Consider the following 25,073-nt stretch of genomic DNA (forward strand, 5'->3'; position numbering starts at 1 on the left):
GGCAGCCGCAGTATCTGCTGAGCGCACAACCTCGGCGGGTTGTAGGGTAACAGGTGCAGTGTCAACCCTCTCAGCATGATACTCCTGCATGAATGCCGCAAGCTGAGACTGCATAGTCTGCAGCATGGACCACTTAGGGTCTACCGTGGTTGGAGCAGCAACAGGCGGAGCAGCAGCCTGTTGTGGAACCACTCTACCTCTCTTGGGAGGTGTGCAGTCATCGGTAGACTGCGGCGAGTCCGAACTGACCCAGTGGCTACACCTGGGCCGTTGGACTCGCTCGGAAGGGACCTTACGTTTGAGCGGTCGTGAAACCTTGGTCCATCGTTTCCTCCTGGAAACTTCTTCCACAGACGAGGAATGTAAGGGCTCATTCGTCTGTTCGTGGATGGGACGATCTCTGACAGATACGTCCGCAACCACTGAGGATACATCCGTGCGCCGATCAAGGCCTGCCGAACCCTTTGGTCCTTCGACATTGCTTCTCCCCTGGGCTTGGGAGCTTGCAAGAGGTCCCGGACTGGGAGGACGACTGGCACGCACAGATGTACCCTCATGCGCAACACTGACACTGACACTTTTCACATCACTAGCACTGATAACACTTCCCACTGCACTTTTCGCTTTCAGCTCTTTGACATCTGCCAAAAGCTGATTACGGTCATTAGCCAATGACTCCACCTTGTCACCGAGAGCCTGAATGGCACGCAACATATCCGCCATGGATGGCTGAGCACTAGTAGCAGGTTCGGGAGTCACCACTACAGGGGAAGGAAAAGGTTGAGGGGCATGGGGAGAGGAAAAATCCACAGAGCGAGAAGAACTCCTCCTGATTCTCTCCTTCTCTAACCTACATGCATATTTAAGGAATTCGTTAAAATCGAATTCCGAAAGCCCAGCGCATTCCCCACATCGATCTTCCAATTGACAGGATTTACTCCTACAATTGGAACAAACGGTGTGAGGATCTAAAGAGGCCTTCGGAAGACGCCTAGCACAAGCCCTAACGCTACACTGCCTGTACTTAGGGGCTTGAGACTGGTCAGACATCTTGAATTGAGAAGTAGTCAAGGGGAATTCCAAAATCTAGCAAAGTTCGTTAACAATTAATCCAAATTAATTCCAAAAGCTTGCTAAGCTAATGATAAAGCTTCCTGAATAGCGAAGGCTAAACTCTAGAGCGAATACATCACCAAATCGTGAACAACAACTCCAGATTCAACAGCGTATCCAAGTAGGTCTTGCCGGCGGCACGACAGAGGAAAAATTGAGTTCTTGTTGACAAGAAGTACTTGAGTACCTACTCACAGATGGCGCTGTTGTGTACACCCCCACCTGTATAGCGATCGCTGGCGTATCCCGACCTTAGATTTCTGTCGGGCAACGGAGTTGACAGCTACATGATCATCGGGTAAGATTAATATTGAAAAATTATTTATTGCTGCTTCTTTGATTGTACTGGCCAACAGTGCTTCCTCCAATTCTTTCCATGTATCTCATCATGTACTTTGTGATCTGCTTTACTTCATGTCCTTTACATTTACCTCATCAGAAACCTCTAAAGAAAAGGACCTGCCTATCTTTCACAAATGATTTTAGATTTATAAACCTTTACTTCTCTATGTTCCTCTGGATTTATACTGTCTTGCTAAATTTTGTCAAAAACTTTTAGGGTAGAACTGAAGTACATTTCAATAGACTGAAGAAAACAAAACGTACAATTCAAAGCTTCCAAAACAAATGCCTCAACTCTACCATTATATTAAGCACCATAGTAATGTTGGAACTTGAAGGAAAATAAAACAAAATTTCTCGGATATACAAATATTTTCATCGTCGAAGAACAGTAATGTCTTGAAAATAATATAACAATGTCTATGTAAAATTTTTCTGTATGAAGCTGAGTATACCCTAAATAAACCTTATTTCACTAACTTGCTTTTCATAACTAACTCATATCGAGTACCTTAGAAGGTCTTGGATACTTTACTGCCCATTCAAAAGTTAGTAAAGCACATGACTAGGTAGGTTCCCAGCAGTTGTCATGATCATTCTGTGGTGTCCTTAAGAGTGTTAATTCTCCCTTCAACATGCCCTAGACACTTACTTATTGTGAACTTAACATAAATGCCATGTAAGTATAGAAATAATAAATTTAATTATGTATTTCTAGGAACCTCCTCTGGCATTCATATTGATGAGTTCCGCACTCTCATGGAGGTGAGATAGTGAAGGAAAGAGGAAGACAAACCCTCTAAATTATGAGAGGCAACTTTAATCAAAATAATTTTAACGGTAACCGACGTAAGCTAGATATTCTCATGTAATAGCTTGCAAATCCAGATATAGAAAAATTATAATACATGCGCACCAAAGATGGATGAAATGCAATATCAGTGCAAAGGAATGTAATAATTAAGAATTCATACCCAATTATTATTTTTGACACAAAGCCACAACCATATACAGTGAACCCTCGCTACTTCGCGGTTCGACCATCGCGGATTCACCACTTCGCGGATTTTTCCATAACCCATATATATACAGTAATATATATATATATATATATATATATATATATATATATATATATATATATATGTATGCATGTATTTATGTATATATGTAGGTATGTATATGTGTATACATATAAATATATATATATATATACACACACACACACACACACACACATATATATATATATATATATATATATATATATATATATATATATATATATATATATATATATCTATATATCTAAAGTAGGAAGATGTGATGTAGTTCTAAGGGAAAAGTATGGGAAATATGTCTGGGTAATAAGCAAAGCTCTACCTCCAGTTTGTTTCTACATTATGATCAGAGATAAATGTAAACAAAACATTGGTTGCCATTTTTTATCGTGCTTTTTAGCATGTTTAGGAAATGCATGATATAAAATCACCTTTAATATTTGTGCCTGTTTTAGTTTAGGGTACTGTAGTACATGCATTAAGTGTTCTGTACATTAAAGGGTAGTTTGTTAACAGTACTACGTACAAGGGAAGGTTTTAAAAGTCTGAATATACATGTTGAATAAATAGGTAAATATGGTGTCACTACTTCGCGGATTTTCACCTATCGCGGCCGCGACTGGAACCTATCTACCGCGATAAACGAGGGTTCACTGTACAGTACAATGGCTACTATAATACTCAACTGTCCGAAATTTCTCCTTGAGAACCTTAATAGTAAAACTTCAAGCAAATCTAAGGAGTTACACTAAAAGATCTACTTCTATCTATCCAACATCCCTGCTGATACCACCACACCCAATGCCCAGTAATCCTTATAAGAAAACCCATCTTTTCAGAAATGCTTGACAAAAACAGACTTGATATGCCACTGACCTACTGACAAAACCTTTTCAAAAGAGATTTCACAAAATCTAAGGGGTGTAGCTGAACTTCTAATATCATGAACCCAAAACCTTTAAATCTCATCTAACCCAAATCCAATCGTGTGTGTGCTTCTTTCACTAAACACTTAGTAACGAACAGCAAATCCTCTAATTCTCTGTATCCTTCTTTTACTAAACCTTTAATAAGGAACGATAGAATATAACAATTAAGAACATGAGTCATGGTATGACAAAGAAACAATCTCCAATAGATCTAGTAGATTTGCGAACAAAGCCTTCAGAAGAATATTGAAAGTTAAATGGCAAGATAGGATTAGAAATGAAACTATAAGATAAATTACTTGAATGCCATATGTGGATGAGATCATGAAGACGGGTAGATGGAGATGGTTTTGGCATGCTCTTCGCAATCCTCAAGAGAAATTAGTTTACCAAATGTTCAGCTGGGCTCCACAAGACAATTTAAGAGTTGGAAGACCCAGGCCTACATGGCTGAGGACTATGAAGCGCTAAGTAGATGATGAATGGAGAAGTACTGAATTAAAAGCTAAGATAGAGATGACTGGCGAAATCTAACTGAGGCCCTTTGCGTCAATAGGCGTAGGAGGAGATGATGATAATGATGATGATGATGACACCTCAACGTTACTGGGAAGTATCGGTGAAAAGACACATGTCTGGAACCTTCATTTCAAATGACATACCCTGAACCAGTTCTAACTGATTCTACATCACTGCAACAAAAATCATACCTGGATCACACATTCTGTTCCGATGACGATTAAGGTGAAACTGAAAATCCCTCATCTTCTACCAAACCATAAAAAATTAATTTCTTGAGAGATGACATGGTTCCTAGTAACCAGCTACATACAAACTTTCAGTGCTGTCATCTGCTTGAACTTCTCTAACAAATGCATAAACTGTGGCGTCTTTTCAGACAGAAAATTTAAAAAAGGAACTATTGCTATATCATTTCCAAATATAGAATCCTTTGGAGTTGGAATCAGAGTAGAATTGCCCACATTGGCCAGAACTCCCAGCCTTCTCAATAACATGAAAATCCATACTGCTAGAGCCAAATCTTTGGTAAGGATCATCTTCTTTGCCTTCATCTCCTCCCACTTCTATGTGGGGTCGATGTTTCTGGCCAGCGTTCTCCAAAAAGAAGATCCTTACCAAAGATTTTTCTATTCCCCTCAATAACATGAAAATCAATACTGCTAGAGCCAAATCTTTGGTAAGGATATTATAAAAAATTAGCCAGTCATCTAGATACAACAGAAATCAGATGCCCAGAAATCTCAGCAATTTTGAGATTGCAGCTATCAAGCTGGTGAATACTTGAAAAGTAGTCCGAGTCCAAAACACAAGCATTTGAATTGATATATTTTCAAGCTATCAATAAACCAAAGGAGTTTCTTTGATTCCAGACGAACAGGGACATAATAATAAGCATCTTCCAAATCTTATAAAAAACATCAAATCACTTCCTTAGTGGCCCCAGCACAGTAGAAGTAGTTTCCATTGAAAACTTGGTCAGAACTGCAACATGCAAATTCAAGACCCCTTATGTTGATTGAGGCCATGGAGCAGATGCATCATAAGAAGATAAAAAAGGGATTTTGACGAAGGAAAAATCTATTTCTGGCCTCGACCTGTGTCGCTCCGTGAAATGCTCCTTATAGCACCATTTCTAAGATATAAATACTGGTATCATTCAACAGAATTTGGAAAGAGTAAGATTAATTGGGATGCACCTGAACGTCCAGCCTTCAATGAACAACATTTTCTTCTTCTTTTTCTCCTTAATGTTTAGTTCGCAATACTGTATGATCAAAATTTGACTTTTGAAAATATGATACATATTCTTAGCAAATTAATTCTTCTGCAAATGTGTCATTTCAAGCTAAAATGTCACCGTAAAACATACCAGCTACAAAATTAAATTAGAAGAAATCAGCTGACAATACACTACCTTAGAATCAAAGTAAAATAAACTTCCATAAAAATATATCATCAGGAAAAAGTACTGTATTTGCTAAATCAAAATCCTAAAATAATTTTTGATGTAATTCGTCGATAGCAGCATCACATCATACACTATAAAATTATATATTTCTATATTTGGTAGAAATTATCTGTGCCAGGCTTAATTTTCTTACAGGGTCTGATCCAGAGTACCCAACAATGTACGTACTCTTAATTCAAGTACTGTATAGCACTGTATAAACGTACTGCACATGTTTTACGTAAACTGCTGGAGCAGTGTCTCCATTCACTATAGTTCATTAACCCTTTTACCCCCCCAGCTATTTGGAAATTTCCAACCCTTAACCGCCAGGGGGTTATTTTTTTCCCAGCACATTTTGCAGTATATTTTTTTTAAATTGCTCTAATAGCCTTAATTTTTGTCATAGAGAGATCAGGTTGGTCTCATTCTCTTGGAAAATGCCTGAATTTTTTCAAAAAATTATCAAAAATATGAAAAAAAAATTTTGTATAGCATTTTTTGCAAGGACGTACCGGTACGTCCATGGGGGTAAAGGGATGGCTTTTGTGAAACGTACTAGTACGTCCTTTGGTGCTAAAAGGGTTAAAAAAAAAAGTGAAATAAAAGCACTTACCTTTTCTCTAACTTTTTCTTTAAGCTGATCTGGAAGCCACTGAGCTTCATTCAAATGAAAACGCAGATCAACTTTCGTGTTCACTTTGTTGACGTTTTGTCCACCAGGCCCACCACTTCGGGAATATGATATTACTAATTTTTCTGTAAATAATAAACTGTAATAATAATTTCAATGAAAGTAATAAATATTCATTATTTGAAGATTATTAATGACCATACATACACATAGAGTCACCAAGAATGGATAAAAAAATATTCATAACTAGAAGGTAGGCTCTTTTCACTTTATTGTATGCTTGGGATATAGAGCTTTCTTTTTAAAAATCAGTGTGAAAGGACAAGCCAAAGATTATTATTATTATTATTAAATGCTAAGCTACAACCCTAGTTGGAAAAGCAGGATGCTATAAGCCCAGGGGCTCCAACAGGGAAAATAGCCCAGTGAGGAAAGGAAATAAAGAAAAATAAAATATTTTAAGTATAGTAACAACATTAATATAAATATTTCATATAAAAACTATAAGAACTTTAACAAAACAAGGGGAAGAGAAACTAGATAGAAGTGTGCCCGAGTGTACCCTCAAGCAAGAGAACTCTAACCCAAGACAGTGGAACACCATGGTACAGAGGCTATGGCACTACCCAAGATTAGAGATCAATGGTTTGATTTTGGAGTGTCCTTCTCCTAGAAGAGCTGCTTACCATAGTTGAAGGGGAAACACTTCTGCTATTTGCGAAACAATCTACATTGAGAAGAAACGAAATGAAATACAGGGAGATATAGAGTAGAAACCACAAGGGTAAGGTGGAAAGAGATTGTGGGACTGGTAGTAAATATAGTAAGTTGAGTTGAATATAAAATTTTGGCCTTAAGCCAAGCAATGAAGGAAGTAAATAAAGAGTATCCCATTAGAGAACAGAGAAAATATCTACTATGCATGTGAAAAACCTGTACTCTATGCAGTAGAGAGATAGGTACTTAAAGAAAAAAAAAAGATGAAATTTTGAGCAGATTATAAAACATCAAATCATACAAAATATGGCAGAAAAATCACAAATTCTAAAAGTAAATTGTAGTTTTCTTAACTAAACAAATCCAAGTCCTTTTAATAGGAGCATGATTTTAGCACAGCTTGAAACTTGGCTGTTAAAATTTATAACGAAGTATTGGAAGTTACAGGTAGGTATCAGAAGAAGCGGTCCCCTCAGCTCAATAAGAAGCCACTTTGATCTTCACATAGAATTTCTGGGGTGGATGAGGCTGGAGGTATAACTTAAAACATCCAGGTTTATATAGTTAGGAAAAATGTTATTTTCATTAGTAAAATAAATTTTTGAATATACTTACCCGGTGATCATATAGCTGTCAGCTCTGCTGCCCGACAGAAAAACCTAAGGACAAAATACGCCAGCGATCGCTATACAGGTGGGGGTGTACATCAACAGCGCCATCTGTCGAGCAGGTACTCAAGTACTCCATGTCAACACAGAACCAATTTTCTCCTCTGCCCACTGGGTCTCTATTGGGGAGGAAGGGAGGGTCCTTTAATTTATGATCACCGGGTAAGTATATTCAAAAATTTATTTTACTAATGAAAATAACATTTTTCAATATTAAACTTAGCCGGTGATCATATAGCTGATTCACACCCAGGGGGGTGGGTAGAGACCAGCATTATGTGTTACATTAAGAGCTAAGTATTTTGTATTTCATTTTAGCAGTTATTCAAAATAACAAACATAAAATTAATAAGTACCTGGTAAGGAAGTCGACTTGAACCATTACTCTGCCTTTTTAAGTACGTCTTCCTTACTGAGCCTCGCGATCCTCATAGGATGCTGAGCGACTCCTAGGAGCTGAAGTATGAAGGGTTGCAACCCATACTAAAGGACCTCATCAAAACCTCTAATCTAGGCGCTTCTCAAGAAATGACTTTGACCACCCGCCAAATCAACCAGGATGCGAAAGGCTTCTTAGCCTTCCGGACAACCCAAAAACAATAATAAAACATTTCAAGAGAAAGATTAAAAAGGTTATGGAATTAGGGAATTGTAGTGGTTGAGCCCTCACCCACTACTGCACTCGTTGCTACGAATGGTCCCAGAGTGTAGCAGTTCTCGTAAAGAGACTGGACATTCTTAAGATAAAAAGACGCGAACACTGATTTGCTTTTCCAATAGGTTGCGTCGATTATACTTTGCAGAGATCTATTTTGTTTAAAGGCCACGGAAGTTGCGACAGCTCTAACTTCGTGTGTCCTTACCTTCAGCAAAGCTTGGTCTTCCTCATTCAGATGGGAATGAGCTTCTCGTAATAACAGTCTGATAAAATAGGATAAAGCATTCTTTGACATAGGCAAAGATGGATTCTTAACTGAACACCATAAAGCTTCAGACGGGCCTCGTAAAGGTTTTTAAATAGAACTCAAGAGCTCTTACAGGACATAAGACTCTTTCTAGTTCATTTCCAACCATGCGATAAGTTTGGAATATCGAACGATATTGGTCAAGGCCGAGAAGGCAGCTCGTGTTTGGCTAGAAAACCAAGTTGTAGGACATGTAGCCGTTTCGGATGAGAATCCGATGTTCTTGCTGAAGGCATGAATCTCACTGACTCTTTTAGCTGTGGCTAAGCATATCAGGAAAAGAGTCTTTAAGGTGAGATCTTTCAGGGAGGCTGATTGTTGCGGTTCGAACCTGTCTGACATAAGGAATCTTAGTACCACGTCTAAATTCCAACCAGGTGTAACCAAACGACGCTCCTTCGTGGTCTCAAAAGACTTAAGGAAGTCCTGTAGATCTTTATTGTTGGAAAGATCTAAGCCTCTGTGACGGAAGACTGATGCCAACATGCTTCTGTAACCCTTGATAGTGGGAGCTGAAAGAGATCGTTCTTTCCTCAGATATAAGAGAAAGTCAGCTATTTGAGTTACAGAGGTACTGGTCGAGGATACGGATACTGACTTGCACCAGTTTCGGAAGATTTCCCACTTCGATTGGTAGACTCTAAGGGTGGATGTTCTCCTTGCTCTAGCAATCGCTCTGGCTGCCTCCTTCGAAAAGTCTCTAGCTCTCGAGAGTCTTTCGATAGTCTGAAGGCAGTCAGACGAAGAGCGTGGAGGCCTTGGTGTACCTTCTTTACGCGTGGCTGACGTAGAAGGTCCACCCTTAGGGGAAGAGTTCTGGGAACGTCTACTAGCCATCGAAGTACCTCGGTGAGCCATTCTCTCGCGGGCCAGAGGGAAGCAACTAGCGTCAACCTTGTCCCTTCGTGAGAGGCGAACTTCTGCAGTACCTTGTTGACAATCTTGAACGGAGGGAATGCATATAGATCTAGATGTGACCAATCTAGTAGAAAGGCATCTATATGAACTGCTGCTGGGTCTGGGATTGGTGAGCAAAATATTGGGAGCCTCTTGGTCATCGAGGTTGCGAAGAGATCTATGGTTGGCTGGCCCCAGGTGGCCCAAAGTCTCTTGCATACATCCTTGTGGAAGGTCCATTCTGTTGGAATTATTTGTCCCTTCCGACTGAGACAATCTGCCATGACATTCAAGTTGCCTTGGATGAACCTCGTTACTATTGAAATGTCTAGACCTTTTGACCAGGTGAGGAGGTCCCTTGCGATCTCGTACAATGTCAGAGAGTAGGTCCCTCCTTGCTTGGAGATGTACGCCAAAGCCGTGGTGTTGTCCGAGTTCACCTCCACCACTTTGCCTTGAAGGAGAGACCTGAAGCTTTTCCAGGTCAGACGTACTGCCAGTAGCTCCTTGCAGTTGAAATGCATTGTCCTTTGACTCGAGTTCCATAATCCCGAGCATTCCCTACCGTCTAAAGTCGCACCCCAGCCTACGTCCGATGCGTCCGAGAAGAGAACGTGGTTGGAAGTCTGAACAGTCAGGGGAAGACCCTCTCTAAGGTTAATATAGTCCTTTCACCAAGTCAGACAAGACTTTAACTTTCCGGAAACCGGGATCGAGACCGCTTCTAGCGTCTTGTCCTTTTTCCAGTGAAAAGCTAGATGGTATAGAAGAGGACGGAGGTGTAGTCTTCCTAGTGACACAAATTGATCCACGGATGACAGTGTCCCTACCAGACTCATCCACAGCCTGACTGGGCAGCGTTCCTTCTTCAGCATCTTCTGGATGGATAGCAGGGCTTGGGGCTGATCGTCTTGTTCAGCAACGTCCTCATCAGAGGGTTCCTCATCCGAAACTGATGAGGAAACGGCAACGGAGTGGGCAACGTCTGACTCGCTGAATCCGGTCGCACTGGTGGATGCGTGACGGAGCCGGACGCAATATCATGGCACTGCTGCACAGTCTGTGAACTGTCAACAACCATGGGTGCGCGAGGAAGTACAGCGTCAACCCGAAACTGTCTAGACTGCTGGGTTGTGCAGTCAACACCCTACCGGGTTGCTGAGGTTGACGCACTGCGTCACAACAAGTCACCTCTGCTGGTTGTTGAACGTCTTCCTAGTGACACACTGAACGTCAACAACCACCTCCGAGCGTCGCTTAACGTCAACGTGCGACTGGCAACCCACACTGGGTCGCATCGGTGGAGGAACCACCTCAACTGGCAGACGCGAGTAGGATACCTCAGCGCAACAGGGCGCACAACCAACCGGTTGGAAGGTTGTTGGCCAGAAGGTTCTTCTCCGCATTTAAGTCCTCTATCAAGGACACAAGCTTGGACTGCATGTCTTGCAGCAAAGCCCATTAAGGGTCTACGGGAGCAGGTGTGGCAACAGACGGGGTTAGCAACTGAGGCGGAACCATTTACCATCCCTGGAAGCCTTGTTATGTGTGACATAATAGTACACCAAAACTTCAAAGGCTCGACAAAAGTTGAGAAGTTGACCTGTAAACAACTTGGAGCGTCTCCTGGCTAGGCGCCAGGGCGAGTCTACCAGAATTGAGAAGTCTATATGGGCAGAGGCATGAACTTCCAAGCCGAGAACTTCTCTCGCTCTATAAGCCAGTTTAAAAGAAGGGAAATCAAAGGCTGTATCCCTAAAACTCCTCCTGGTGCAAAAACCAGTCGCCTAGCCAACGTAACGCTCTCTAGGAGAGCGAGAGAGCACTAGCTTAACAACAACGGCTTCGAAGTAGCTAGGCCTAGTGTAAGTTCTGACGTTTAGGCGAACGAGGAGCAGCAGTTACAAGATCCGGACGAAGATCCTTAAAAAATCATCATGATTTAATTAAAGTCCATAGGAGGCTAAGCAGCTTACGGCTCCTCTCCAAATGACAGAGTCCTCAAAGGAATATCAGTAGGAGGGAGAACAGCACTTTCTCATCTACAGGAACCTTGTCCGATAAAAGCTAGGTTATCTCAGTGAGTCTCTCACTGGTGCATTAGTAGCAGACCAGAAGGCAACGTCATGTAACTGCTTGACAGTCTGTGAACTGTCAACCACAACAGGTGCGTGAGGACATACAGCACTGGTGCATTAGTAGCAGACCAGAAGGCAACGTCATGTAACTGCTTGATAGACTGTGAACTGTCAACAACTGAACTGTCAACCACAACAGGAGCGTGAGGACATACAGTGTTCACTCGAGACTGCTTTGACTGTCTATACTGAGCAGTCAAAACAACTCTAGAATGCGGAGGTTGACGCACAGCGTCAAAACAAAGCAACTTAACTCCACCCTCCTGTTGTTGTGGTAACTCGCAAACGTCAACGGAGGGTAGCGTGCGTCTGTGAACGTCAACGTGCGGCTGGCAGGGTACACTGCGCATGGGTGGTGGAACTCTCACAGGCGGAGTGCGGGAGCAGGTAGCGTCAGCGTCTACTGTACGCACAACCTTGGTTGGTTGTAGGCTAACGGGTGCAGCGTCAACCTTCTCCGCACGATACTCCTGCATAAAAGATGCTAACTGTGTCTGCATAGACTGTAGCAAAGACCACTTAGGGTCTACAGTAGCAGGTGCGGCAACAGACGGTGTTACTGCCTGTTGCGGTACCGCTTTGCCTCTCTTAGGAGGTGAGCAGTCGTCGGAAGACTGCAGCGAGTCCGAACTGACCCAGTGGCTACAACTGGGTCGTTGGACTTGCGCGGAAGGGACCGACTTGCGCTTAATAAGCTGCGAGACCTTGGTCCATGGTTTCTTACGAGAAACCTCTTCCGCAGACGAGAAGTAAATGGGCTCTCTCGTCTTTGTGTGGGTGGGGCGATCTTGGGTAGATACGCCCGAAACCACGGAGGGAAACGTCTGTTCGTTGATCAAGGCCTGACGAACCCATAAGTCGTTCGACATTACTTCTCCCCTGGGCTTGGGAGCTTGCAAGAGGTCCCGGACTAGGTGAACGACAGGCACGAACAGACGAACCCTCGGACGCAACACTGTAACACTTTGCGCATATCACTTTATCACTTCGATTTTCTGTTTTGCACTTATTTCACTGAAATCGAAACTTTTACTGATTTCTACCTGAAACACGCAATTCTACCCTTCATTAAAAGGTAGTAATTGCGAAAACAGTCGTATAATGCAGCTCATTAATACTAGCAAAAACAGAAAACATATAAAGATAAAGAATTCAGTGGCTGGGAAAGAGACTAAACACCAGTTCAATTAAACTACGTTTACAATCTCTCACCGCACATAGCCTGGGGACAAGAATAAAACCCTAGAAACGTTTTACCTTCTTCCCCGTACAGCGACTAGGGAGGAGAGTAACACGAGAACAACGTTACCCGCTTGAACGGAACGTTTTTTCTCCTCTCTCTCCCTCCGTCTCTATCTCTCTCTCTCTTTCTCTCTTGATTTCGCACCTGAGAGAAGAGCCCAATTATATATCGTCAAAAAAAAACATGTTATTTGGCTAAAGGAAAAAACTGAAAGGTTTTCCAAATAAAAAGTTCCTTTGATTTAGAATTTAAACCATTTAAGTTAAGAAAGAATGAACGAAACGTCAGAATCGATTTACTCTTACTGCAAAGTGAAACCGTGATACACTCTCTCTCTATCGTAACGATAGAGCGCATGTTGAACGTCCTGAACGTCAACAACTGCGTAGTCTAAAAAAACTAAACGTTAGTTCATCTTTGAAAACAGTACGAAGACTATCAAAGAAATTCTTTCATAAAACATTAAATTTAAAAAGTTTTAAATTCTTTAAAGGCTAAATACGATATAACGGGCTCAACGTTGATTAACTTCGGTTCCAAGTTAGGACCGCCTACTATCAGGAAAGGTCGCATATAAACAAAACATAAAAATTTATTTTTATATGTTTATAATAAATGGAAAGTTAATCGAAGAGGCCTAATAAAGGCGGAGAGATATAAAATATATAGATCTATAACGTGTTAAGCAAAATTACTAAAAACCTAAACACACTTCCGTCTAAGGGAAGGGTCGGCCATTTAAAAGTGAAAGAGAGTCCATACTCTCTTTGTCACCATAATTAAATCTATCCAAAACGAGTTCAAGATTTTGAGATGAAGATAAAACCCCTGCATAGCGAAAGCTCAAAACTAGAATAGTGTACTTCACCAAATAGTTGTGAAAACAAATCCAGTTAGTAACAGCGTATTTAGTAGGTCTTGCCAGTGGCACGACAGAGAGAAAATTGGTTCTGTGTTGACATGGAGTACTTGAGTACCTGCTCGACAGATGGCGCTGTTGATGTACACCCCCACCTGTATAGCGATCGCTGGCGTATTTTGTCCTTAGGTTTTTCTGTCGGGCAGCAGAGCTGACAGCTATATGATCACCGGCTAAGTTTAATATTGAAAAATAAAGCTTTCTTTGAAAATTTGCGATTTGTTCCAATAAGGATACAAGTCTTTGTTCTTTAATAGGAGACTTATTCTTAGGAGGGAGGAAATTCCTAAAACCAAACTGACTGGTTTAAAATAGCAAAGAGTCTAACACTCAGTCCTTATGAAGAGCAAGTGTTTTAACTCCAATACACTTCCTATCATCTGAGTTTCAGGGGATAGGGCTGGGTTACTGTCATCGACAGTCATTTACGGAAGAACTATACCAGTGTCATGAATATATTTGTTTCTTTAATTAAAAGAGAGAGAGACATATATGAATTAAATATGTTTGGTGAACAAGTACATTGAGAGAGACACATTAGTAGAGAGTGTCAAATTAAAATGGCTACATGTGTTGACATTACGTTTTGTAAACCAAGTGATTTTGATTCATAACAAGGCACAACGGGACAAAGGTCTGTTGACACAAAAATAACAAATATGGAGATACAGTAATTTGTATTTGTCCTAACATATACACCGGGAGATATTTATAGGGGCATTACTTTTCGGCAAAGCTGAAAGACTAGACAAGACAATTTTAGCGAGGGATAACTACCTCCATCCGCTAGTTAGCGGGTGGGGTAGACCAGCTACCCCACTCACTCACACCAGTCGGCTGAGTAACCTCTTTTGCTTTCTGGCAGGACTTCTTGGGGGACAGGGTGGCTGGCCAACTTGTATAAATAGCTCCAGGTTTGTATGCTAGGAAAAATACAAATTATCTCCAAATTTGTTATTTGATCCAGCTCAAATACAAACCCTTCGCTATTTATAGGGGTAACTTAATTTCAGGAGGGAGGAAGTCCTACCAACTGGCCTTGGCTATGACCCGGGGTTCTCTCTATTTCGATCTGAGAATGAAGTAGTAAGAACCATACCCTCGCAAAAATCAAGTGCCGATACACGGTAACGCACTGATAGCAGCCTGTAGAAGCTTGCGTGTGAGAGACTAGTGGCTTGTCTCTAAGTAGGAACTCGAGCACAGTACAAGCCTAAAGTTCTAAGACTTACCCAATACCCTCCCTCTAAAAGATATTGGGGACGTAACAAAGTATTATATAAAAATACAGTGGAACCTCTACATACGATTGTTCCAACATCCGACATAAAATTCGATCGAATTCTCGTCTCGACACCCGAAGTCATGCTCCAACATCTGATGTAGACCATACGCGGTCGTAGTTTCTTGCTTACGCCGGTAGACGGCAGCACGTCGGAGGGACACCGGTGAGCGTTACATCGGTCAGTTCTCTGTTCTCGTGCGCATTGTGTGGTTGTACCCTGTTCAGTCCATTATTAACAGTGCTTATTACTGTATCTTCCTTTTTTCATGTTTCATTTTTTACTTTACGTATAATCATGGGTCCTAAGAAGCTTAGTTTCGGTACAGGTATTATTAGTGGTGAGAAAAGGAAGAAGGCAATGCTTTCATTGGTATTGAAGCAAAAAATTATAGAAAAATATGGGCACGGTGTGCGTGTGAGTGATCTGGCTAAACAATATGGCCGGAATATGTCTTCGATATCGATGATCATCAAGCAAAAGGCAGCCATTTAAGCAGTCAAACCATCGAAGGGGATCACCATTATTTCAAAATGTCGCAGCCCTACCCTGAAAGAGATGGAACGCCTTTTGTTAATATGGATAAAGGACAAAGAGATTGTTGGCGATACGATCACTGAAACGATCATTTGCGAGAAGGCGAGCGCTATCTATTGTGACTTGGCGCCGGGCTCTGGGGTGACGCGGGGGAGAGTTCAACCGATCCAATAACGGAGGAATTCAAGGCGTCTCGCGGTTGGTTTGAGAAATTTAAGAGACTGACCGGGATTCATTCAGTTGTTCAGCACAAAGAGGCTTCAAGTTCGAACACCAAGGCTGCTAACGATTTGGTAAAGAAGTTTGAAAAGATCGTGGAGGATGAAGGCTACGTAGAGCAGCAAGTTTTCAATTGTGATGAAACCAGTCTGTTTTGGAAAAAGACGCCTAGTCGAACACACATCACTGCCGAAGAGAAGAAAATGCCCGGACATAAGCCTACGAAGGATCGGTTGACTCTTGCCCTATGTGCCAACGCCAGAGGGGACTGCAAAATCAAGCCGTTATTGGTTTATCATTCCGAAAACCCTAGGTCATTTAAGGCACATATTACTGTATATATACAGTATATGTATATATATATATATATATATATATATATATATATATATATATATATAGAGAGAGAGAGAGAGAGAGAGAGAGAGAGAGAGAGAGAGAGAGAGAGAGAGAGAGAGAGAGAGAGAGAGAGAGAGCGCACTTGTGTTTTAGGGAGATTTTTCAGTCGGGACAAAATACAATGTCAAACGAAATATCGATAATTTTTGTAAAAAACTTGTTCGCGAGAATGGCATAGCAACTATCACATCACATATACTATATAATTGCAAGTTAAGTATCACTATAATGATATAATTAGGAACCATGAAGTTATATTGAATTTACATCCATACATAATGTTTTGTGTTTTCACAGCCATCACAGCTCAATAAGTAGTACCTCCCCCTTGCTGGCGTCCTCCCCTAGCCCGTCGCCCCCCGCCCCCATGCCCGGCGTCCCGCTTCTGCCTGTTATCCTCCCCCCTAACCACCAAACTCTTCTACACCTGAAATTCTGGAATCTATAGATATTGGGGGTGACAGAGGGGGGCTGGGGACGACAGAACATTTGCATTTGACTGTAATGTGAATTCTAATAGCAATAGATAAAGAATTTTAAGCACTCACCCATAGGATTTGACTGTACTTTGAATTCTAATAGCAATAGATAAAGAATTTTAAGCACTCACCCATAGGATTTGACTGTACTTTGAACTCTAATAGCAATAGATAAAGAATTTTAAGCACTCACCCATAGGAATATATCCTGAGAAGGTTGTACCTATGCTCTTTGGAGGCTGGAAAGAGAAAGAAAAAATAACAGTATAACTGACCAATCCATGACATAGTTTCAGTAAGCTTAATATATTTTCAAATGACAGGAACATACTTTAATTTGGAGGTCCCACCACATAAAAATATTAAACTTAGTAACATTAGACAATATGACTAACAAAGCTCTTATATGAAGATATAAAATGATAATTAAATGCAAATAATGAAGTAACTTTTTAACCTCAATAGATTAGCTTCTTCCATTTAATTAAACTAAAGATTATGTAAACAGTATCTACAGCACAAATAGCAAAAAAAATATTTCTGAGAAAATAGTTAAATATGACAAATTTGGAATAATTTTAATTTTTTCTAACTATATAAGCCTGAAGCTCTTTACATAAGAGTATTATTTCCGCACTAGTTGAAACCAGCCATTAAAAGCTTTGGTGAAGTGTAACTACCCACCGCGGGTAGCGGGGTAACCTGGCACCCTGCTCAAACTAGCACTGGTAAACAACCGTCACTTGCTTGGGGATACACTCGGACACACTATTCTATCTTAATTTTTTTTCTGCTTGTTTTTTCAATGGTGAGATGGGGAGGCTTAATAGAACGGCCATGGATGCCTGGTGGTTTATCAAGAGGTTGTCTTTTCCTTATGTTTTACTTTCTTTCCAAAACCATCCTTACTGTCCTGCCTTCAGTTGAAATGAATATCCTGGAGGGTATTTAGCCTTGCATGGTGTATCAGCTCCGCCAAGTTGAACAGTTTTTCGACTTTTTATCAATAGTCTATGGGTTTTATCAATCACTATTCATATTTCTGTATATACAGTATATTTTTTTTTTATCATCATTGTTAATTTAGTTTTTAAGTATGATGTATATATTTTTATTACCATTAATTCTTATGCTGTCTGGAGACCTTAAGCAAAATCCTGGACCAGCACGTCCTTGACTTTGTCAGTGTCATCTACTTCATTGCAATATTCATAGTCTGGATGCAAATATTCAAGACTTTACAATTGCATCCAGGCAGTAAGATATTCTTTTGTGTGCAGAAACTTTGGTTTCTAATAAGAGGCACTCATCTGAGCTCTTTATAACTGGTTATAAGAAACCAATAATTTTGAAATGGGATGCCATTCCTAGAGCCAGAGGAATGGCAGAGTATACAATGACTCCCCTGGCATTAGAACAAATAAGGTTGGTTCTCCAGTTGGGACATCTGACCATCCCTTGATTTCATTAGTAGTGAAGACTGAGCAGCCTGTCCCTGATGTATCATACTCATGTAAGATTTATATAAAATCTCAAGCAAACTGGAATGGCATTTTGAGTGATCTTTTGGGTCTGAATTGGTCATAATTGTATAATAGTGTTGATCCTGTTGTTCCTTTGAATGAGAATCTAGTCAACATAATTGATAGGCGTATCCCTTCTCATGTGCTAAGGTACCGAGTGAAAGACATCGGTGTCCATGGCCGACATGAAGGTACCGCAGGGCCGGCCCTCAAGTCCAAAGTAGGTTTGCATGGTTGGCAGAATCAACACACACACACTAATAAAGAGAAAGCACAAACAAAAGCAATAAATGGCAGTCCAAAATAGCCAAGGATGAAGAACGGCAACGACCGTTCACCATCCAAGCCAAAAGCAAAGTGAGCTAAATCACAGGTGTGAGAGCGGTAGCATGCTAACCCCCCTACCCTTGCTAACTAGCGGAATGGGTAGTTACCCTTCGCTAAAATTTTAATGGCTCGTCCTTTCAGCTTCACCAAAAGTAATAACCCCTAATAAATAGAGTAGATTTGTATTCCAGTTACGGAATAAATCGCATTTATAGAGATGCATTTGAATTTGTAAGTTCCAACCATCTAAGATATGATGTTCTTTTGGCGATTATAAACTCAATACAGTACACATATATCAAATTGTTCCCCCTATTCTAAACAACCCTTCAATAAGATGCCGTCTCTCTATTCACTGAAGGAGGCTTCAATCATCCTTACTTAAACAAGACATAAAATTTTCTTAGTGATAGCACAAACAAATACCTCTGAACAACCAATTAGTTAAGCTATACTCCTAGTTCACGTTGCACCCTATTACAGTTATAATAAGCCTAAACTTTTCTCATGCAAAAAGTATTCACGGTAGTTTATTTTAAAGGTTGTTTTCCAGGTCCTGTTACGCATGGTAAAATCCTGTGCTTTGTAGGACCTACATGATTTGCATTTCGTATACATTCTTCAAGTATAAAGACAATCATATAGCCTATTGTGCATCAACTATGAAACTCATGCTATTGTAGCATTTTATGAATAAAAATTTCTTCAAATTCTGTTTGAAAGCCTGCATTTCAGTATTTGGAGCCTTCGTAGTTCGTTGGGACAGAATGTAAAACCCCCTTTAACAGGTAAACAGACACTAGTGACTAGCATACCACCTAACCTAACCTAGGAGCTTTACCTACTTACCTACCAGTTAGCTACGCTCCATGCGATCCCTCCACACACTACCTTATTTATAGCTTACTCTGCCTAAATAATCAATCACCCCCAATCCTTTTGATGTCAAGCAAAGTTGTTATACAGGCAAATTTAACCCCCCAAAAAATCTTGGTTTTATTATAATTACGGACAGAAAAAATTTTTCTGCTGAGAGACAAGTGTTTACTATAGAAAAAAATTAGATTTCTTCAAAAATTACACTGATTTCCACTACAAATAAAAAATCATCTAAGAAATAATAACCAAAGGTGTTAGCGTGGGCAGCTTAGCATGTATCGCTTGCCAGTACACAGGAGCTCGATGTTTTTCTTTTTCTGCGAGCGAGGAGAGTGCATGGCAGAGCAAAAGCCATTAATTCCTTTCGAAAAAATATCTTTTAATGCGTTCTAATGGGTTTTAGGTTTATTCCCTGTTCAAAACGTTGTTCCATCCTTAGCTATAATTTGGAGCCTTTGTATATCAGCGGCCAGTTCCTCACATGTTCATTAGAAATGGACATCAACTAAAACTTTACCCCCTACCCTAACCTATATGCCGTGTCCTTACCTACTTAACTAACGGGGGGCTAACGCCCCTTTGCGACCCCTCTTACACTACTGTATTCTATATCAGACATAACAATACATACAGGTGGCCGCTATCATACATACATCCCTATAATTTTACAAGTGTGGTTAGGTAGGGGGATTTTAACTTATGACAATTTTCTACGATAAAGATTTCGTAAAATGGGACTGAAATGCTCATGTGTCAAAGTCAACCTGCGTCTGCCAATATGCAAACTCTATTTTACACTATCTTCTAAAATAACGTTATATCATCCTACCTCTGATTTTTTAGTTATATCTAAATCACTCTTGGGATACAAAGCCCTCAGGCTTATTGCACTCTGGAACTGCCGGACATGGAGAGCCTCGTGAATGTGACGAGAATTTACTAAATGTCTTATTGGTACGGAGAGACGTGTCGCAGAAAACATTTCGTTGATCGGCAGTGCTGGTACAAAACCGCCAAGAGCCTAATGAAAAGCCAAATGGATTTTCAAAAGTACAACAGATAGCGATTGCTTAAACTTGCTGGTTCACAGAAGAATCGGAACTAAACTAAGAGGCAAGACTCAAGAGCCGAAGACTGGTTTGTTTACGAAATTACGACTTCTTCTTCTTTTACAATTTTAGTAGGAAATATGGCCCCTTCTTGGAGCCAATGTACTCCCCCGTAAATATGATATAAGATAAAATATTAATCTGATATAGTTGACAAATTGGTAATTTTGTGCGACAAATTCTAGTGTTAATTACGATTTACGACTTTACACTTTACAGTACAAGTTCGGGTTCAGGCCCAGGGTGGAGGCATTTTCTCTGTAACGGCGCCTTGACTAGTGGTCTTGCTGTGTATTTTCATATTTTTTATTTTTTCTTCCATATCTAGTATAAAATCTATTTCTTCTTTTCTATAGTTATCTTAATGAATTAAATTAATCCTCTTATTTTTAAAGTCTTCTTCATATGGTTGTAGCTCAATTGATCCATGTTATATATATATATATATATATATATATATATATATATATATATATATATATATATATATATATATATATATATATATATATATGTGTGTGTGTGTGTGTGTGTGCATGTATGTATGTATGTATATATATATATATATATATATATATATATATATATATATATATATATATATATATATATATATATATATATATATATATATATATATATATATATATATATATATATATATATATATATATATATTCCTGGCAAAATAACCAAAAAAGGCTAAATATTCCACATTTCAAATAAAAAAAATAGTTTATACTTCCTATTTGGGTATATATATGATACTTTAATTTCTAACCAAATACATGAATCCTATATTTTCCTCTTCACTATCTTGTGTTTTATGCATTTCTGAACATGATTAGTGGGGCAAACCACCCGTTCATGAGTTTTTGGACCTCCCCTTATATAAAGACATTTATGGCGAACTATAGACGACCTCGAACTCTCTTCACTAGGTAATATCATTGCTTCAAATATGACTATTTCGTGAAAATCTATTGCCACTTTCACTCTCCGAATTAAAAAAGTGTTTGCATAAAATATACTGTTTAAACATATAACCGAAAGTTTTTCACTTGAAATTTCTCTACTCTATCTTTTAGATTTTTTGTGGTTATCCTTCCAGCCTTTGGTTAGATATTCTCTCTCTCTCTCTCTATTTATATATATATATATATATATATATATATATATATATATATATATATATATATATATATAATATATATATATATATATATATATATATATCCCCAATAAACTTTTCACTAACCAATGGCTAGAAACAAACAACTGAACGCGTGCCCCTTCAGGAACTGATGAAAAATGACGTGGTCTTGGGTGAAGACGCGGGAAACCACCGTGGTTTTATGAAACATGTTTCATAGCTTGGCTGTAGCAGCAGAGGTTCAAGGCTATACACTCGCTTAGTGCGGCCATGTATTTTACATAAGATACCTTACGTTACAAATTGCCGCAGGAGCCCCTTCCCCGCAACCTCCATACTCGTCGCGTTCAGTGTAGCCGATCCCTCGGAGATGACTTTTCGAAGCTTACTTTCAATCCCAGAATTGTAAAGTATATTTGAAGTTGTTGCCATCTCAGGGGGTTTCATGAGAGGAGCTCAGAATTGATATATTATCTAAGTACAGATGGACACAGGAATTTCAGACATATATCTCTTTGAGGATGTGTAGTCTACCCTGTCATATCCTTACTGCACGGCGAGTTCTCCACCCGCCATATTTCTTCATCTGGACCATGCCTAGTGCTTACACTATATGCTTGGTTACTTACAGTGAAGTAAGGATGTGCTTGACAGGGTGCGTTTCCTCAAAGTAAAGTGTGCCAGGAATTCTTATATCCAGCTGTACATTATGAATGATGTCCAAAAGGCCTAAAATTTTATAAAAGATTTAGTTACTTTGTCCTGTTAATTTTATAGCATCATACTACTTACTTTATTTTAAGGGTTGCTTGTCTGAGATACTACTGCTAGAGAGTTATTGGGTCCTTTGACTGTCCAGACAGTACTACATTGGACCCCTCTCTCTGTTTATGGCTCATTTTTTCTTTGCCTACACATACATCGAATAGTCTTGCCTATTCTTTCCACGTTCTCATCTGTCTTCATATACCTGGTGGCACTGAGATTACCAAATAATTCTTCTTCGCTCAAGGGGTTAAATACTGTATTGTAATAATTTAGTGGCTACTTTCCTCTTCGTAAGGATAGAAGAGGTTCTATAGCTATGTTAACAAGCTCATCTAGGAAAAGGACACTCCAAAATCAAACATTTGTTCTCTATTCTTGGCTAGTGCACATAGCCTTTGTGCCATGATCTTTCACTGTCTTGGGATAGAGTTCTCTTGCTTAAGGGTAGGCTACACTCGGGCGCACTATTCTATCATAATTCTCTTCCTCTTGTTTTTTTTTTATTTGAAAGATTTATTCTATCGTTACTGTTGAAATATTCTAATTGTTAATTCCTTCTCTTGTAGTTTATTTATTTCCTTTCCACACTGGGCTTTTTTTCCCTCTTGGAGCCCTTGGGCTTATATCATCATTCTCTTCAAACTAGGGTTGTAGCTTAGCTAGTAATAATAAAACTGTAATGATACTATACTGCAGAGAAACCCTATTTTCTACAGGACCTTTCGTATTTAATCTTGTATACATTCCAAGGCATTCAGTATTTCACACTGCACATTGCTCGTTTATTGTCAAATCCGCATTATCGAAGCACTTAGAAAAACAAGTCTTCAGTTTCCTCTTGAAACCCTTAATATCCTTAGTCTTACGATTGTCTAGTGTGAGCTAACTGTACAGTCTTGATCCAGTACGGCACGTATCAGACATGTAAGTTAGTGTTGTAAAGATATTTAAGAAACGGAATTCTTAATAAAAGTTTATGGCAAGTTTCAGGCTTAAATGCTTTTTCGGTTTTATGGTCCTATCAACGCTGACCACCAAATACTATGATATGGGAAACAAAAATCTTATCATAAAAGCTATAGTTTCATCAACCAAGAAACCAAATTAATCATAGATAATTGTCCATTAGATAGGGATATCTATTCTCGTCGTGTTTAAGCTGCAAGAATGCAGTAATGCCGAAGTTAAAGTAAAACGGATTTTCACTTACTGTTCGATAAAGAAAAACAAGCCCGATATAGGTAAAATACTTTGAGAAAAAAATACCACTCCCTGAAGCATGAATATATGCAAGGAAAATACTCTGGAAGACAACCTTTGTTTACGACACCTAGAGTATTCAGCAAGTTGCTACAAGAACTAGAAAACTTTCCAGAAGAAACTTGCATTTCAGAATCAGTAAAAACAAAGAAAAACAAGTTTTCACCGAAAGTTTAAACTGCAACATAAAAATTAGAATTGTAATATGAACCAAATGAAAGCTGAAAGAAGGACCCCCAAGAAAAAGAAAATGAATAGAAGATTTTTTTTTTTTTTTTTTTAATGGAAGCTTGACCTTTTTCCAGTTGAGCATGGCTTTCCATGCTGAACCGAGTGGATAACTTATACAATTTCGTAGTTTCGGAGTCATTCTTTAAGTTCTCAAAATTCACTGAGAAAATATTAAACCAAACGACGAAAGACACAAAAGAAATATATGAACAGCCAAGTGACTTCTACTTACAATAGAGAGGATTTTCGAGTAAGATTCAATTTCCATTTTGACAAACTGACCAGTGATAGAAAAGCGAGATTGTAAGTAAAGGTTATAATATACTTACGTAAATTTAAAGTCTTGGTCAGTTCATGACTACCATCAAGGTAGAAAATTTGACCAGGCAAAGGGTTACAAATATCTTACGTTTTTATTTTTAAAATGGGTAGCATTTCAACCATTAGCAGGCAGGCTCACCCTAATTCCCTCCACGTCCGAAAATGTCGGTGATAAAAAGCTACACAACCTCTAGCAGTTATCGATTTGGTGGTTCGAAATTTCTCAGATTTTTTAGGAGAACGGGCATGGACTCGTTTTACTTTCCTGGTTTCTACGGACCCATCAACCGTTCTAGTGCAAGTTTTTTTAGGGGAGGAGATGGGCTCTCGAATTGGTCGGTTTCTAGCACACCAGGCAACATGTAGAAAACTGGAAAGGTTGCTAATTATTATTCGCACGGAATGTTTGGCAAAGATTTCAATTCTATTCTTGACCTGGTGAAACCTTGTTAATTTAAAGCCACATAAAAGTGCTTTATTCTTGACCTGGTGAAACTGTTGATTTAATGGAATAGGGGTTCTATAATAAGATCTCACATAGATAAACAAAAATTCAGTTATGGAAAAACACTTAATTTCTCCTTTTTTGAAGTTATTACATACTCAAGACTGTTTCATTTGGCTACCAAACACTGGCCCTCTTTTCAACTGACAACTTCCACATATTCTATACATTTCTTGAACGGTTTAAGAAATCAATGCATCAACTTTAACTTTAAAGATACAAACTTCATTGAATTCAAGCATAGATTAATATTGCGCAGGACATTTATAATGTATTATAGATTGATATTCTACCTTCTAGGTAGAATATCAACCACATTTTAAGCACTCGTTATAGCAATAAAAAAAAAAAACATACTTGTACTGCCATATAGAAACTCTTTCATAATAAATTCCCCAATTGTTAAAAAACACAATGTTAATGCAGCATTTAAAATCAATAATACAATGAAAACAGCCCTTATAAAGAATTCTTCTGGCAGCATC

At 39.2% G+C, this 25,073-nt stretch overlaps 1 protein-coding gene across 1 annotated transcript in view; it reads right to left on the minus strand.

Moving 5' to 3' along the window:
• Window positions 1-20,369, minus strand: part of LOC137631171 (large ribosomal subunit protein mL62) — a 34,278-nt gene extending 13,909 nt beyond the window's left edge. Inside the window, exons 1-3 of the mRNA XM_068362887.1 lie at window positions 20,071-20,369; window positions 16,706-16,751; window positions 6,031-6,173 (exon numbers count right to left, since the gene is read on the minus strand). Of these exons, the coding sequence (XP_068218988.1) occupies window positions 6,031-6,173; window positions 16,706-16,751; window positions 20,071-20,223 (342 nt within the window). The 5' untranslated portion in view covers window positions 20,224-20,369. The remainder of the gene's footprint in view (window positions 1-6,030; window positions 6,174-16,705; window positions 16,752-20,070) is intronic.
• Window positions 20,370-25,073: the final 4,704 nt, after the last annotated feature.

Source organism: Palaemon carinicauda, chromosome 39 (assembly GCF_036898095.1).
Source record: "Palaemon carinicauda isolate YSFRI2023 chromosome 39, ASM3689809v2, whole genome shotgun sequence".
NCBI classification, from domain to species: Eukaryota; Metazoa; Arthropoda; class Malacostraca; order Decapoda; family Palaemonidae; genus Palaemon; species Palaemon carinicauda.